At 35.1% G+C, this 15,514-nt stretch overlaps 1 protein-coding gene across 13 annotated transcripts in view; it reads left to right on the top strand.

The window, feature by feature from the left end:
• STS (steroid sulfatase) overlaps nt 1-15,514 on the top strand; it is a 151,861-nt gene that overhangs the window by 63,908 nt on the left and 72,439 nt on the right. For all 13 annotated transcript variants that reach the window (XM_058184650.1, XM_058184653.1, XM_058184655.1 and 10 more), the window contains one exon: nt 200-336. In XM_058184650.1, coding sequence (XP_058040633.1) covers nt 200-336 — 137 coding nt within the window. The remainder of the gene's footprint in view (nt 1-199; nt 337-15,514) is intronic.

Here is a 15,514-nt window from a genome sequence, read left to right as displayed (position 1 = left end):
CCAAGATTTTCTCAATCTGGCAACCTCAGGTTGTCTGGTAAAATTTCTGAATGTTAGATTGGCTGAAAACATGTAAGATGCTTCTAAAATATTTGAAGAAATTATTACTGAATAAATCATGTGACCAAGAAAGAATTTATATGAAAATAGTAATGTATTATGCATTCCCTAGCATTCTGATTTATATTTTCTATTTCAGGAATATTGATAAACCATTTCTCCTATTCCTATCATACCCTCAAGTCCATACAGCTCTTTATGCATCACTAGCTTTTAGAGGAAAGAGTAAACATGGCTTATATGGGGATGCTGTGGAAGAAATGGACTGGAGTGTAGGTATGTCTGTTGTTTGATCATGCAAAAGTGTTACCTGTCTTGGAATAATGATATAGGCAAGTCTTTACTTACGACTTTTGAGCCCACTATTTATGTTGCTAAGTGAAAAATTTGTTAAGTGAGTTTTGCCCACTTTATAACTTTTCTTGCCATTTTTGTTAAGTGAATCACTGCAATTATTAAGTTAGTAACATGGTTATTAAGCGAATCTGGCTTCCCAATTGACTTTGCTTGTCAGAAGGTTGAAAAAGGTTGCAGCCATCAAATATATATGAGTCTGTTGCCAAGCATCTGAATTTTGATTACACAATCATGGATATGTTGCAATTGTGATAAGTGTGAAAAATAGTATTATGTCCCTTTTTATAGTATCATTGTAACATTGAGCAGTCACTAAATGAACTGTTGTAAGTCGAGGAATACCTGTACTTTAGAAATCTGTACTTTAGAGGCCCTGTATGAGCCTCATACAGGGTTTATTTTGACATATAAAGATAAAAGTTATTATCTCAAATCATTCTTTCAGGAATAAATCTGATGAGATGCAGTTTTTTCTGAAAACTTAATCTTTGGTGCAATCTTAGGTAATTGGAAAATGATTCTTAAAGCAAGTGCGTGTTTTTCTTATTCTGAACTGAATTATGTTCTTAATTGATATGAATTATTTTGTAAAGCTATTTTAGAAAGTAACAAGAATTTATATTGCGGTAATAGAAAAAAAAACATTTGGACTAAAAGATAAAATTAAATCTAGCCATAAGGAACAACTGTATGGCATGTGTTTAAACATTTACAGTATATCATGACTTTCTGCCAAAATGATACTTGATGAAATGATTTTTCATTCCTCTTCACACAATGTGAGGAGCATTATATCAGCAGAGTATTATATCAGAGTATTAGGGCAATATATCATAGCTCATTAGTATGAAAAGGGAAAGAGACATGCAGTGGTGACAGTGGTGTGTTATTTTTTTTAATCTATCCATATTATTTATTTATTTATTTATTTATTTATTTATTTAATCTATTTGTTGTCCTTCTCGTAATGAAATGACACTGAGCCGCTTTCAGCATTCAAATAGAAATCCCAATCAAGAAAAAATTATAGTTAAAATGCGGGCAGGCAGGGAACAGAATGCAGTGGGGGAAAGGTGGGAATTACCTCTTAATTCATCAATCACATCCAAAGTGATGCTTTCCCTATTAGGTGAGCTTCTTCCCCCTGCAAAAGGTCAGAAGGGTGGGAGCCAATCATATATCAGAGGGTAAAATGTTCCAAAGGACAGGAGCTATGGTAGAGAAAGCCCTTCTCCTGGACATTGCCAGCTGGAGTACTTTGGCCAATGGGTCCCGAAGCATGCCTCCTCTGCTGGCACAGGTTCTAATTGTGATCATAAATTTATTGTGTGTTAATCCTATCCACTCTGCAACACAGGAGTAATCCAATTTCTTTTCTTCCAAAGAAAAAACTATTGTACATGGAAGGACATTGTCCTTTTTTCTTTTTTGGGAAGATGTTCTATATCTATATGGACATTCTATATGGACATGAATAAGACATAAATGGCTGAATTTCTGGGCAATAGGAAGACCGTGTAAGAAATACCCCTAGTACATTTCATGTGGCAATTTATGAATACAAAAAAAGTTTTAAAAAAAGTTTGAGTGAATATAGAACAACTTTTCCTTCTTCATGATCTATTAAGATAATGAGATTTTTAAAAATGTAATACATGTTTGAACACTTTTGAGACTGGCTTGACTAACATCATGTCAATGTATATACCAGGTAACAGATTCTAATAAAGAGGAAGCAGAACAAGGAAGTTAGATGATTTTGATTATATTACAACCTGGAATTTGAGCTGGTCTGTTACTCACAAACAAATGTTCTAAACTATAAATAGAAAATAATTTAAACTAGGATTCCCTCCCTCCACGCATTTATTTTGTATTGGGTTTCAAACAAAATTCAAAGAAGTTGCTCCCTTCCATTTTGTAGCTTGTTTTATAATTCTGTTAGATCATAAATAGGGGCATACTCTAAATTCCTCCAAAGGATTGAGAGAATCCTAGTTAACTCTTTATCTGATTTTTAAGAGGAAAAAAACAAGGGTGATGGGATTACTGAAGAACCTAAATTAATTTTGTGAGTGTGAGATACTCAGCTAGTATAAGAAAGACAGTGTTTGTGTATATGTGGAAACCTGACACCAAAACATGGAAAAAATATTCACCAGCATCTGCTTGTATCGGCAGCATTTAAATTCTGTCAACTTCTGAAAACAGTGTAATATAAAGGGAATTAGGTTTCTTTTAGATTGTTCCTATTAATTAATGGTAATTATTAATAGTTTGAAGACAAATAAAACTGAGAAAGAAATGCACAGAGAGCCTCATAAAGTGTCTCCTCTCAAAGTGTGCTAATTTATCAGGTTTTGCAAAATAGCACATTATCGGTGGGAATATTGGAATGACTCTTCATTTCTAGAGGTAATCATCTGTGAAATCAAGTTGCACTTGAAACAATCAAGCTGAAACGCCATAGCAACATAAGATAATATTCCCTTTTCATTCCTTCTGCACATTAACTTCCAATATATTTCTGATTTCTATCAAGCAAGGTACAACATTACTTTCAGTAAATAATATATATATTAAAGTATCAAAAACTGATTTTCACCTCTGCAGTAGAAGCATGATGTGTAATTGAAAAAAAATGCTCTGGTTGCAAACACAGAGAGTTCAATTTCATTCACTTTTTAGTAAACATTTAGCAATGAAATTTTTGAATTTCAAGAGCAACAAGATCAAAGCAAGAGAGATTATTTAAGAAATATATGCATCTTTGCTTCGAATTGCAAAATGGGCAGCAGATAAATTTGATAACAATAATTTTCATAGAAACAAGTCTTCTAAAATAGTTTTAATGTGTGTTTTAAAAATGGAAAACAATTGTCAGTTTTGTGACAATTCATAAATTTCCTCACAAGCTTGACCTATTGACTTGCAGAAATGGTTCTTTTAGCCTAGAAGTATTGCATCACCAATGCTAGTGCATTAGAAGCAGCATGGAGCCAACATAATAAACAGCATAATACCTCTGTCATCTTTGTATCGAGATTGCAATTTGGAATAAAATTGGCAAAGTTTATTAGTGTGAGGCATCAGAACATGAACTGGCTAGCTACATCACCATTTTTAGCACAACAGGGGTTACAGGGGCAGAAAACTCACTATACCCCATCTTTAGCCAATTGTATAATATTGCCTTCCTGTTTGATCATATATCTGTGTGCCAGTCTAAGTCTTGCAGCTTTACCAGCAGGTCTGGCACCAGCTAGGTTTGTATTACCATAGGAAGCACCATTGTTTTTCTCACTGAAGTGGTACCTATTTATCTACTTGCACATAGCAAGTCAAACTGAAGCCCAGGCAAATGATGAGCGCTATCCACTCACACAGTGCTATGATTCGAACTGCTGGAGTAGAGACCACCATCTTTAAGCCACCTTAGTCGATATCATGTTAGATTTGTGTAAGTTTGGAAAATCCTGCTAGCACCTTCTCTTTCTACCTACTTTTCTACTCACTCCTTGAAATGTGCATTCCCTGTTCCACAAAACAGGAACAATATCATAGCTTTGACACATCAGTCTGCAGTACTTTTCAGTCAAAATAATTTTCATGGGTATTTTATAATCCTACTGGCAAATCTTAAAACTGTTGTGATTTGTATGAATTCTTTTCATATATACTTTTTGCATGTGTTCTCAGATTCTACATTTGGATTAAGTAATAAATGATTATAATTAGCAACTTATTTGCAAAATATAAACATCACTTAGACCTATCTATGGAGAGTCTCAAATCCAAGTGATGGTTGTCCCAAAGGTGCTTTTCAAAAGGCAACTGAACCTTCTTGGGTTTTTTTCTTGAAAATTTTTTGCTTCTTATCAGAACTGAAGAAGTTCCTTGGATGAGAAGCAAAATATCTTTAAGGGGGAAAAAAACCAAGGAAGTCTAGTTGCCTTTTGAAAAGTACCTTTGGATCATTTAGACCTGTTCTGCACAAATTGCTTACATCTACATAAACTATTTGGATTCTACTTAACATTGAAACAGTGATGTAGCACTTTAAGAGTATTTTGCCATAAGTCTTGCTTTTACTCTAATGATTCCTAGCTGATATAGTATTTCCTTCAAAAGCCTTGTTGAACTCAGAAAATAAATCCATCATTATGTCAGTACCTTTAAGTTTTCAGATGTTTATTTTTTTGTTCTTGTTTTCTGTAAGAACGTAAGTTTTGTTAATACTGGCCAATATCACACAATAAAATGTTCTGTAACACAGGGTAGAATGTGTTTAATAGTTATAAAATCTTATTGAGTTCAGGATCTTAGGAAGTCACTATAAAATGTTACTTTTGTGGATCTGGCCGTACTTAATATTTAAAAAGTTAATTACTCCTCTAAAATAAAGTCATGCAGCTTCTCACCAAGCATTAAGCATTTAGAAGGCTTAATTTAAAAATGCACAGTGTGAGGATCCAAGTGGATACAACTGCTGAGAGTTTCAAAAAAGTTTCAGGCAAAATAATAAATCACTACATGTGTGAACCATTTATGGATTTAGTTCACTAGTTCATTAAATTTAATCTTAACAATATTGATTAGCAGTAAGTCTTCAGTTTTCAGGAATTCTTTCCAGGTTTCATTTCAATCAGTATTTAAGACTTTTTACATAAAAACATAGGTATCTATTACAACGTACAATGATGACAAAACTATATTGATTTTGCCATGACATCATACATACATGGCACAATACATGAAACATGACTTACATGACGATAGCAAAATCCTCTATTATTCTTCTGTGGAAACCCTTTACAGAAATTATGTAATTTATTATCCAATCTATACTTGCTTTTCATTAAGTCGAATATTAAATTGACAACAATTTATGCTCAGTGATAGTGTACATGATTTTCATGCAGAAAAGTCCCAGGTTCAATATTTAGCATAGTTTGATAGCATGAAATATTTCTGTCTGAAACTCTAAAGAATTACTGTAAACTATGTTAAGTGTCCTCATCAAATGGACTTCCTATAAAATAGTTTCTTATTTGCCTTTAAAAACTTTCCATCTGGAGTTTTCCAAACTTTTCAAAGTTTGTCATCTCGTGGAAAAGACTGAGAGATTTCAGACTGCAATGCAACTTCTATATTGCTATTATCAGTTCAATAAGATTATTTTTCCTCCTGCCCTTTCACTTTGAATCTTAATCCCTTTATTTCTAAAAAGACAAACAGGGGGAGACTCAAACTGCCACCTCCTACCCATCCCACAATATTAATTAATTAGTATCACGAACATATTCCTGGAACGTTATCTGCAGGCATTATTATTAATTTCCTTTGAGTTTTTATTTTATTATCTAATTATGAATTGTGAATACTGTAGCAGAAAATATCCTTGCTTACTCTTTTTATAAGATATTGCAAAGTATTGTGGGACTTTTAACATCCATTATCCATTGGATAGATTTGCAGAACATATGAAGTACATTAATATTAAGTACTATAATGCTGTTTAAAATATATAGACGTGCACATTAAAATATATAGATATATCCACATTAATATAATGGGCCAAATCTAACCTTAGTCATACTTAACCTAGACCCATCAAATTTACACTTGCCTCAATTCATGGCATTCTTTTTAATCCTTAAATGTTTAAACATTTGTATTGAATATCATTGGTATTTTTTCAGAATAATATTTTGTTTTTTCAAGAAAAGTTAAAGTACAAAACCCAAAAGAAAAAAAGAAAAAACACAACAAAGAAGACATTAAAATTGTCTTTTTAAAAAAAGAATAACACATGTACACATAACATCCTCCCTGGTTGAATGCTGATTAATATAATACTGCATCTCTCACCCCTTACAAAACAGACAAAAGAATTTTAAATTACTCAATTATCTATTTGCAAATTAGCCTGTCATGTATATACTATATCAATAACAAAATAGTTAATAGGAAAGATACTAACAATAAGAATAATATCTAAATAAAATAGTAAAGATTATCAATAATAATGAAAAAAACACGATTAAAATTTTAAAACTCTCTGTTAATAAACTGTTACTATAATCAACTCATAGAAAATTTATATATTGATATTTTTGTGTAGAAAAGCCAGTTATTTAAATTTGCTGAATTTTTCCCCTGTAAGTTGTCTGAATGAAAAAATTCAAGTAAATTGAATATACCACCAAGAGAACTACAATGGCAATTAATGTTAAATGACTTTAAGAAAATGTTATATTACTCAGAAAAGTACTTTGTGGTTTGCATTATCATCTTTCAAATAAAAAAGCATACGTGGGTCGTGATGCTATTGAAAACAGCCAGTGAGTGATGGAATGAATAATACACAGCTTTGAATCAACCAACAAATCAAATCTATGATAAATATTTTCTCTTACCAACGCTATGGCATTTATCAATTTTTCTGTGAAACAGTTTTAAAACTAAGACCATAGTCTGGTTTTTGCAAAATTATTTAAAAGCAGCATAATAATTGTTATTTTACTATGCTGAGATTTTAATTTAATTTTAATTGCGTAGCTTTTTAGGAATTTGAGTTGTTTGTTATTTTGAAAATGTTACTTCTCTTGCAGTATTTTTGAACATATTCTGCAACAAAGAATAGCAGAATAGCACCCATGGTGCTTGAATTTTTTTTGGCTGAAATCTTCTACATGTTTTCCAAGAAGACATAAATTGTAAGCCTGAATTGATGGGGTGCTTTTTCCTGATTAGAACATATATATAAGCTTGTATTTAAATTCCTGTAGAGAAACAAAGGAATTGTTAAATGCAGGACCTTGTGAAATCACTGTAAGATGTGATATTCTTCATCTTGGGCAATAGTCATATAACAACGTAATATGAAAGCATAATTATGTTCCATTGCAAATCATGGAGAGAGAGCCTGAAACTTCTCAGCAGTTTATTTAGCTTTGCAGCATCTTTAAGAGTCATTATTGAAAGCATGTGTCTAGAAAACTTTAAAAAATTAAAAACCATTTTGCCTGACAATTAAATGAAAGTAATATTTGGTTCCTACAACTAATAATCAAATTATCTAATTTTTGATGGCTATAGAATCCAGAAAACAACCAAGACAATAAAAGTACACAGGAGACTCTTGTTTAGGTAGGCAAGCTACTGCTCCAAACTGTTGATAAGTTATATACATATAAACAGTGGTTGGTTGCTACCAGTTCTGACCGGTTTTTAAGAACTGCTGGCAAAAACCTGGCCAAGTTCACAGAACTGGTAACGATGCCCAGCTGGCCCCTGAACTGGTTCCCTTGGCTGAAGAGGTTGTAAAAACAAAAGGCTTTAAAAGGTTCCTCTGGTGATCCCAGCTGAGTTGCCTGAGCACCAGAACCTTTAAAAAACAAGCTCTTTCTACAAAGAGCTTGTAGAAAAAATCCTTTTCTGGGCTGCCATGTGGCAAGCCTCATGGGATCGTCAGAGGAGCCTTTTAAAATCTTTTTTTCCTCTGGAGATCCCAGATGAATTTCCTGATCATCACAGGCTTTTAAAATCACTTTTTTACAACCTCTTACAACAGCCCCCACCCATGCCCACCCAATCGCCCCCTCCCCCACTTAATTACTGCTCCTTTCGAGCTTGCAAAGCCATGCTTTCCTTCGTCTTCTGCAATCAGTTGCATCAGCTAGCAACTGAATCTGCCTGCCTGCAATCCATTTCCTCGGTGAGCAACTGAATCTGCCTGCCTCAATTGGGTAAGTAAACTATTAAAAAATAGTTAATTGGGTTTTTATAAGGAGTTGGGTTTTTAAACAGCAATTAAAAGTAAGGAAGTTTTAAATTTAGCTGCTTTTTAGCAGCTTTCCTGGCTGAGGAACTCTGGGAATTGAAGTTCACAAATCTTAAAATACTAAGGTTGGAGATCCCTGATCTAAAAAATATAAATAAAATAAAATATTTGTGCAGCTTTCTGAGATTTGGTGTGTTTCTGTATTGTTTCACTCTAACTACACAAACACACAAAATCTCACAAAGCTGTATGTGGCATTTTGTGTGTGTGTGAGAGAGAGTCAGTTGTGTTGTGTTTTATGTGTGTATAAAGTGTAAAAGTTGGTTTTTGAGCTTTTTGTGGCTGTGTGAAGTTCCTGCTTGTTGCAGGGGCCATTTGGGTGAAGTGCAGCTGCTTTTGCATCGTGTGTGAGTCAGTTGTGTAGTGTTGTGTGGGTATAAAGTGTGAAAGTTGGTTTTTGGTACCTTATTGTTTTGTATACTTTATTTTTATTATTTATTGTTATTGACCACGCCCACCCTGTCACATGACTGCCAAGCCACTCTCACCCAGTTACATGGCCGCCAAGCCACGCCCAGTGTCACATGACCATCAAGCCATGCCCACAAAATAAGCCACGCCCACAGAACCAGTAGTAAAAAAAATTAGAACTCACCCCTGACCAATAATGAATAATACATATCAAAGCTCCACATTGTTCAGTCACTATTTCTCACTGATTCTTAATATATTTTGTTAATTACGGGGTGCATCCAGAGCAGTTATCCATCTCCTGGGAGATGAGAAACAGCCTTAAAATCATGTGTTTCACACTGATGTGCCACTAAAATTGCAACACAATATGTATATTTTTGGAGTTCAGCAAAGTGTTTATCACACAATAAAAATGTAAAAGTCTGAAGTGAATAGAAAATGACACTATGTGTTCACTTAGCCACGTTGGAAACCTAGATACCTAGGAAACCTAGATATATACATCAGCACAAAATAGGAAAGGTGTTTTATTTCAAACGTCAGTTAAACAAACCATTTTAGACTGTTCCAAGCAAGCTGTGTTCTCTCAAAACAAAATTAGAATTTTACAAACATTTTTCTGAACATAGTAGAACATTTTTAATTTTCTACCACAGGGAACACCAGGGAAAAGATTCCTTGCCACAACTGTAGGTGGGATGTTTGTCCATGTGGTCTGATACCTACTACTTATCCTACAGAAAAGAAATGATTACTTTTGAAATTAAAATATAGTTTAAATTCTCATAGGAAATCACTTAAGCACACTTTTCTCCCAGCTCATCTACTCAAATGGCCATAGAAGTCCAGCAAAGAGCACAATCAATAGATCACAAGAGCAAGAATAGTTATTGTCTTCTATTGCCTTGTGAGTTTTCTGTTTTATTAGTGAATGTATTATATGTATCATAATGATACGTTTTACAGAAATCCAATAACATTCTATCCAATTAAAACAGCATACTCTTTAATAGAACACATTACCTGAAAACTCAACATCAATATGAGTATGCAAACAGTGTATACAATAACATTGCATAGACTTTGCATTTACTTAGTGCCAAGATAATACAAAACAGCATATGGCAGCACATACAAAACAGTGCTCCTAAAATCTAAATTTCCTTCAGCAAAGGTTTTTAGTGCTGGTTTCTTAACTATACTTATTTGGCAAGCTACCAAGCAGCTGAAAATCACTTCTGCCTGTTTTTTTCCCTCATGCATTTCTCAGCCAGTAGGACTAAGAAACGTCCTACTTTTAGTGGCTTGGATGAAAAGATTATATAAAAATACTGAAACATGTCCATTTCATCTAGTATTCAGAAGAGACATGTTTTATTCTGAAGTTGGGAAATACTGTAACTCTCAAAATACAGTTTTCAGAATATTCTGATCAGTAGTGTCTGACTTCAGATGTGTCAAATTGAGGAGAATTTGCACATCTCTCCTTTTTAATGATAGGATGCATGCCAGTGTTCTATGTTAAACAAGCAAAAATCCTCTTCCTTGCCACTTAATGGTTTGTTTTGTTTAAGTCTGGTAAATCTCATTGATGGACTGACCTCTGCTTTCATGTGGTTCTCTGAGCTGAGAACTATAGCCCTTCTTTTCAAATTTTACTTTTGTCATTTTCTTAAATCCCCATGCTACTATTGAATTCTAAATCAATTCTTCTATGCTTCTGCTCTGGTATAGTTATTTCAGCAGACAAACAGGTTCTTTGGTTATTTATGCAGAGGAATCTACAGTGTTGTCCTTCTTAATACTGTACAGAAAAAAATACAGAAAAGTTCAGAGCACACAAATTGTTTAAGCTTGCATAAGCATAAAAAGTCTCCTAAAGGGACTTGTCTAAAATTCATTGTAGCATAAACTTTTGCAGATTACAGTTTAATTTATCAAATGAATAAGCCTCTAGTTCCTAGTTATTTCTGTGATAAAACTTAAGATGCCCCAAGACTTCTCAAAGAACAGAACAGAACAGAATAGCAGAGATGGAAGGGACCTTGGAGGTCTTCTATTCCAACCCCCTGCTCAGGCAAGAAACCTTATACCATTTCAGACAAATGGTTATCCAATATCTTCTTAAAAACTTTCAGTGTTGGAGTATTCACAACTTCTGGAGGCAACTAGTTCCACTGATTAATTGTTCTGTCAGGAAATTTCTCCTTAGTTCTAGGTTGCTTCTCTCCTTGATTAGTTTCCATCCATTGCTTGGATAGAAATAAAAATACCTTGTAGGCTTCCTTAACCAACACGTAAATAAAGGGATAGAGCTCCCTTTATGACTGATCAGCCTCTGCTTTAAGATCTCCAACTATTACAGAACTTCCAACCATCCGTCGTACAGAACCTCCAACCAACCGTCATCCAAAACTAGGTATGCACACCCCTTATTTCCTCTACACCAACCACTGCAGATCTTAAATGCAAACTGATAAATGCAAGAAGTATTGTAAACAAATTACCTGAATTTCTCCTCTTGTTAAATATTGGTACATTTAACATTATATTTGTAAGCGAAACATGGCTGAACCCATCCCTCCCTGACTCCATTATTTCAAACAAAGAGTATCATATTTACCGGTCCGATCGAGAAACCCGCAGAGGAAGTGGAGTGACTATCTTTTACAAAAAGTCACTGAATCTAAAAAATATTCAAGTTGCACATAAACTCGCTCTTCCTGAAACTATTGTATACAAACTGTCCCTTAACACCACACTTCACTTCTTACTATGCTATAGAGCACCCGACTATGACATCGCACATGTGAACATGTTAACCACACTACTAACATGAGCTACCTCTTGCCCTTATCCTCTCATCTCTCTGGGTGACCTCAACCTACCTCTTATTAACTGGATAACAAACGAATGTACAGCTGAACCCATCCATACTACCCTGTACAATGCTGTTATAAATCTAGGTCTTGATCAACTAGTAACTAACAATACAAGACTCAACAACTGCCTTGACCTCATCTTCTGCAACAATGCAAACTCAATTTATGGACTACAAATAAAAGAACCCTTTTCCAACAGTGACCACAGCACGATAGACTTTTGTCTCAATATACACCCTTACAATAATCTCCATAATAATGGCATTCCAAACTACAATTTCAAAAAAGCCAACTATGACCTTATAAACACCGACCTCTCATCTATTGACTGGCAAAATCGATTCTCAAACTGTATCACTGCTGAAGACCACTATAGAGTTTTCCTACTTGAAGTCAATAGAATCATTAAACTATACATACCACAAACAACCACCAAAATCAGAAAAAACAAATTACCCATATCAATAAAAAAGCTCCAATCCAAAAAAAAAAAAAATCCCTTTGGTGAAAAAACAAAACTGGCTATGTAGCCACCTTCAGAAACCGCTACAAATATATATGCAACCAAATAAAGATCGAATGCACCAAATACCACATCAAACAAGAAGAAGATTTTCTGCGCACAAAATCCAGTCGGGCTTTTTATAATTTTGTGAACAACAAACTTAAAGACTCGAGATCCATCCCACCCCTAAAAAGATCTAACGGTAAAGAATATAATGATGAAACAGTTAAAGCAAACATCTTTAACACATTCTTTGGCTCAATCTTTGTTAACAGTAATGGCTCATACCCAACATTCCCCAGTCATACCAACAATGAGTACAACGACCTAACACAAATAGATTTCACAGAAGATAATGTTGAAAAGGCACTTCACAAACTAAAACCATCTCTATCTATTGGACCTGGTGGTCTATGTGCATACTTCTTAAAAAAGCTTCCCACTAATATAGCAGAACCCCTAAGCATAATCTTTGAAAAAGGTTTCAGGACCAGCTCCCTTCCCAGACTATGGTTACAAGCCATGGTCATCCCTGTCTTCAAAAAAGGAGACCCCAGCCTAGTTGAAAATTAGAGACCAATTTCTTTATGCTGCATCACCTGCAAAGTAATGAAATCAATCATCAACCAATCCATTACCATCCACCTAGAAACAAACAACCTACTCTCTAATAAACAATTTGGTTTCCGAAAAAAATTATCCTGTAATTTACAACTTCTTCACTGCAAAAACATATGGACTACAAATCTTGATCAAGGCAAAGCAATAGATGCAATTTACATCGACTTCTGTAAAGCTTTTGACTCAGTGGTACATGACAAACTTCTCCTAAAACTAAAATCCTACTGCATCTCCGGACCCCTCCATAATTGAATAACAGTGTTCCTGTCAAACAGATAACAAGACCAACACTCTTCATATTATACATTAATGACCTCTGTGACCATATTATAAGTAATTGTGTTCTCTTTGCTGATGATGTCAAACTATTTAACACTACCAACAATACGGCTACCCTTCAAAGAGACCTTGACTTTGTGTCGGAATGGTCAAAAACTTGGCAACTCCAAATCTCAACCAGCAAATGCTCTGTCTTACACATTGGAAAAAAGAATCTAAACACTAAATGCAAACTTGATGGACATTACCTTGTAGATGACCTCCACCCCATTAAAGACCTTGGAGTTTTCATATCAAATGATCTAAGTGCCAAAGCCCACATCGCAAAAAAGGTTTTAAGAGTTGTAAACTTAATTTTGCATAGCTTCTTCTCCAGAAACACTACACTACTAACCAGAGCATATAAAACATTTGCTAGACCAATTCTTGAATACAGCTCGCCTGTCTGGAACCCACACCTCATTTCAAACATTAATTCAAACATTTTTACCAGGTTCGCCTGGTTCGCCAGTTGCGCCCCTTCCTCGACCGGAATGCCTTATGCACGGTCACTCATGCTCTGGTTACCTCTCGCTTGGACTACTGTAACGCTCTCTACATGGGGCTCCCCTTGAAGAGTACCCGGAGGCTCCAGTTGGTTCAGAACGCAGCTGCGCGGGTGATAGTGAGAGCCACACGTTGCTCCCATGTAACACTGCTCCTGCACAGTCTGCACTGGCTACCTGTGGTCTTTCGGGTACACTTCAAGGTGTTGGTGACTACCTTTAAAGCGCTCCATGGCTTAGGGCCAGGGTACTTACGGGACCGCCTGCTGTTACCGAATGCCTCCCACCGACCTGTACGCTCGCACAGAGAGGGACTCCTTAGGGTGCCGTCCGCCAAGCAATGTCGGCTGGCGGCCCCCAGGGGGAGGGCCTTCTCTGTGGGGGCTCCCACCCTTTGGAACGAACTTCCCCCTGGACTTTGGCAATTGCCGGACCTTCGGACTTTCCGCCGAGAGCTGAAGACCTATTTGTTTGTTCGCGCCGGACTGGCATAAGATTTTAATAGGATTTTAATTAGTTTTAATGTTTTAACATTTTAAAATTTGGGGTTTTATTCTAAATGTTTTAATTCGGCCATTTGTATAATAAGTTTTTTAAATTATGGTTTTATGTGTATCCTGTTGTTATTTTTTATCATGGCTGTAAACCGCCCTGAGTCCTTCGGGAGAAGGGCGGTATAAAAATTTAATAAATAAATAAATAAATAAATAAATTCAATTGAGCGTGTCCAGAAATATTTTACAAGAAGAGTTCTCCACTCCTCTGATTACAACAAAATACCTTATGCCACCAGACTTGAAAAACTGAGTTTAGAAAATTTAGAACTCCGCTGCCTTCGACATGACATGAGTTTAATTCATATAATCATCTGTTACAATGTTCTTCCTGTTGAAGACTACTTCAGCTTCAATCACAACAATACACGAGCACACAATAGATTTAAGCTTAATGTGAACCGCTCCAATCTTGATTGCAGAAAATATGACTTCAGTAATAGAGTTGTTAATGCCTGGAATGCACTACCTGGCTCTATGGTCTCTTCCCAAAATCCCCAAAGCTTTAACCAAAAACTATCTACTATTGACCTCATCCCATTCCTAAGAGGTCTTTAAGGGGCATGCATAAGAGCACCAGCGTGCCTACGATTCCTGTCCTAATGTTCCCTTTGATTGTATCCAATTCACATAGTTATTTTATACTTATGCTTATATATATGCTTATATATTGTATAGTTATTTCATACTTATACTTATATATACTGTTGTGACACATAAATAAATAAATAAAATAAAATAAATATTATCATGGGATGCCACTTTAGCCAAAAGTATTAACGGCACAGAAAGTTAAAATAGAAAAAAAGGGGCGTGAGGAAACTTGCCTTTTCTGCTTTCCTTATGATACTTCCATTTTTGGATTATAATACCATAATGGCAATCACCAGAAAAGCAGAAAAATTGGAAGTGGGGATCATTAGACCAATCTGAAGAGAGAGCAGTTAAACTAGATTTGCCTCACAAAATAATAAAGGAGAATATATGTAGCTCAGGATTGAAATGAAGAGCCCTTGGTGTTCTCTGAACTTAGCTGCAAACATTTCATTATCCAAATTCAGTAACATCAAGTAGCATTGATGATATTGCCTAATTTGGATAATGAAAAAACCAAGGTCAAAAAATACCAAGGATCCCTTGTTTCAGAAACTGTTTGAACAACTGGCCAAAAAGTTAGCTGAATCACTTGATAATAAATTGACAGTTAATAATTGACAGACAATAAATTTAAAAAAAATGAATAAAATATTTACAAAGATGAAAGAGGACATGTAAGAAGTTAAGAAGATGGAAAGCTTTGTAAAGCAAGTATCTCAATATGTAAAACCAATTAACAAAGTAGAAATTTGGGGGAATAAGACTATGGACAGAGCAAAAATCCTTTGGGGAGGATTCCGCCTCCCCAAAGTGAGTTCTGCGCATGCGCAAGATGGTGCGGCGCTGAAGATTCG

The sequence above is a fragment of the Ahaetulla prasina genome, chromosome 5 (genome assembly GCF_028640845.1).
Source record: "Ahaetulla prasina isolate Xishuangbanna chromosome 5, ASM2864084v1, whole genome shotgun sequence".
NCBI classification, from domain to species: Eukaryota; Metazoa; Chordata; class Lepidosauria; order Squamata; family Colubridae; genus Ahaetulla; species Ahaetulla prasina.
Note: the sequence above shows the minus strand (reverse complement) of the source record. Positions and strands in the feature narration are given on the sequence as shown.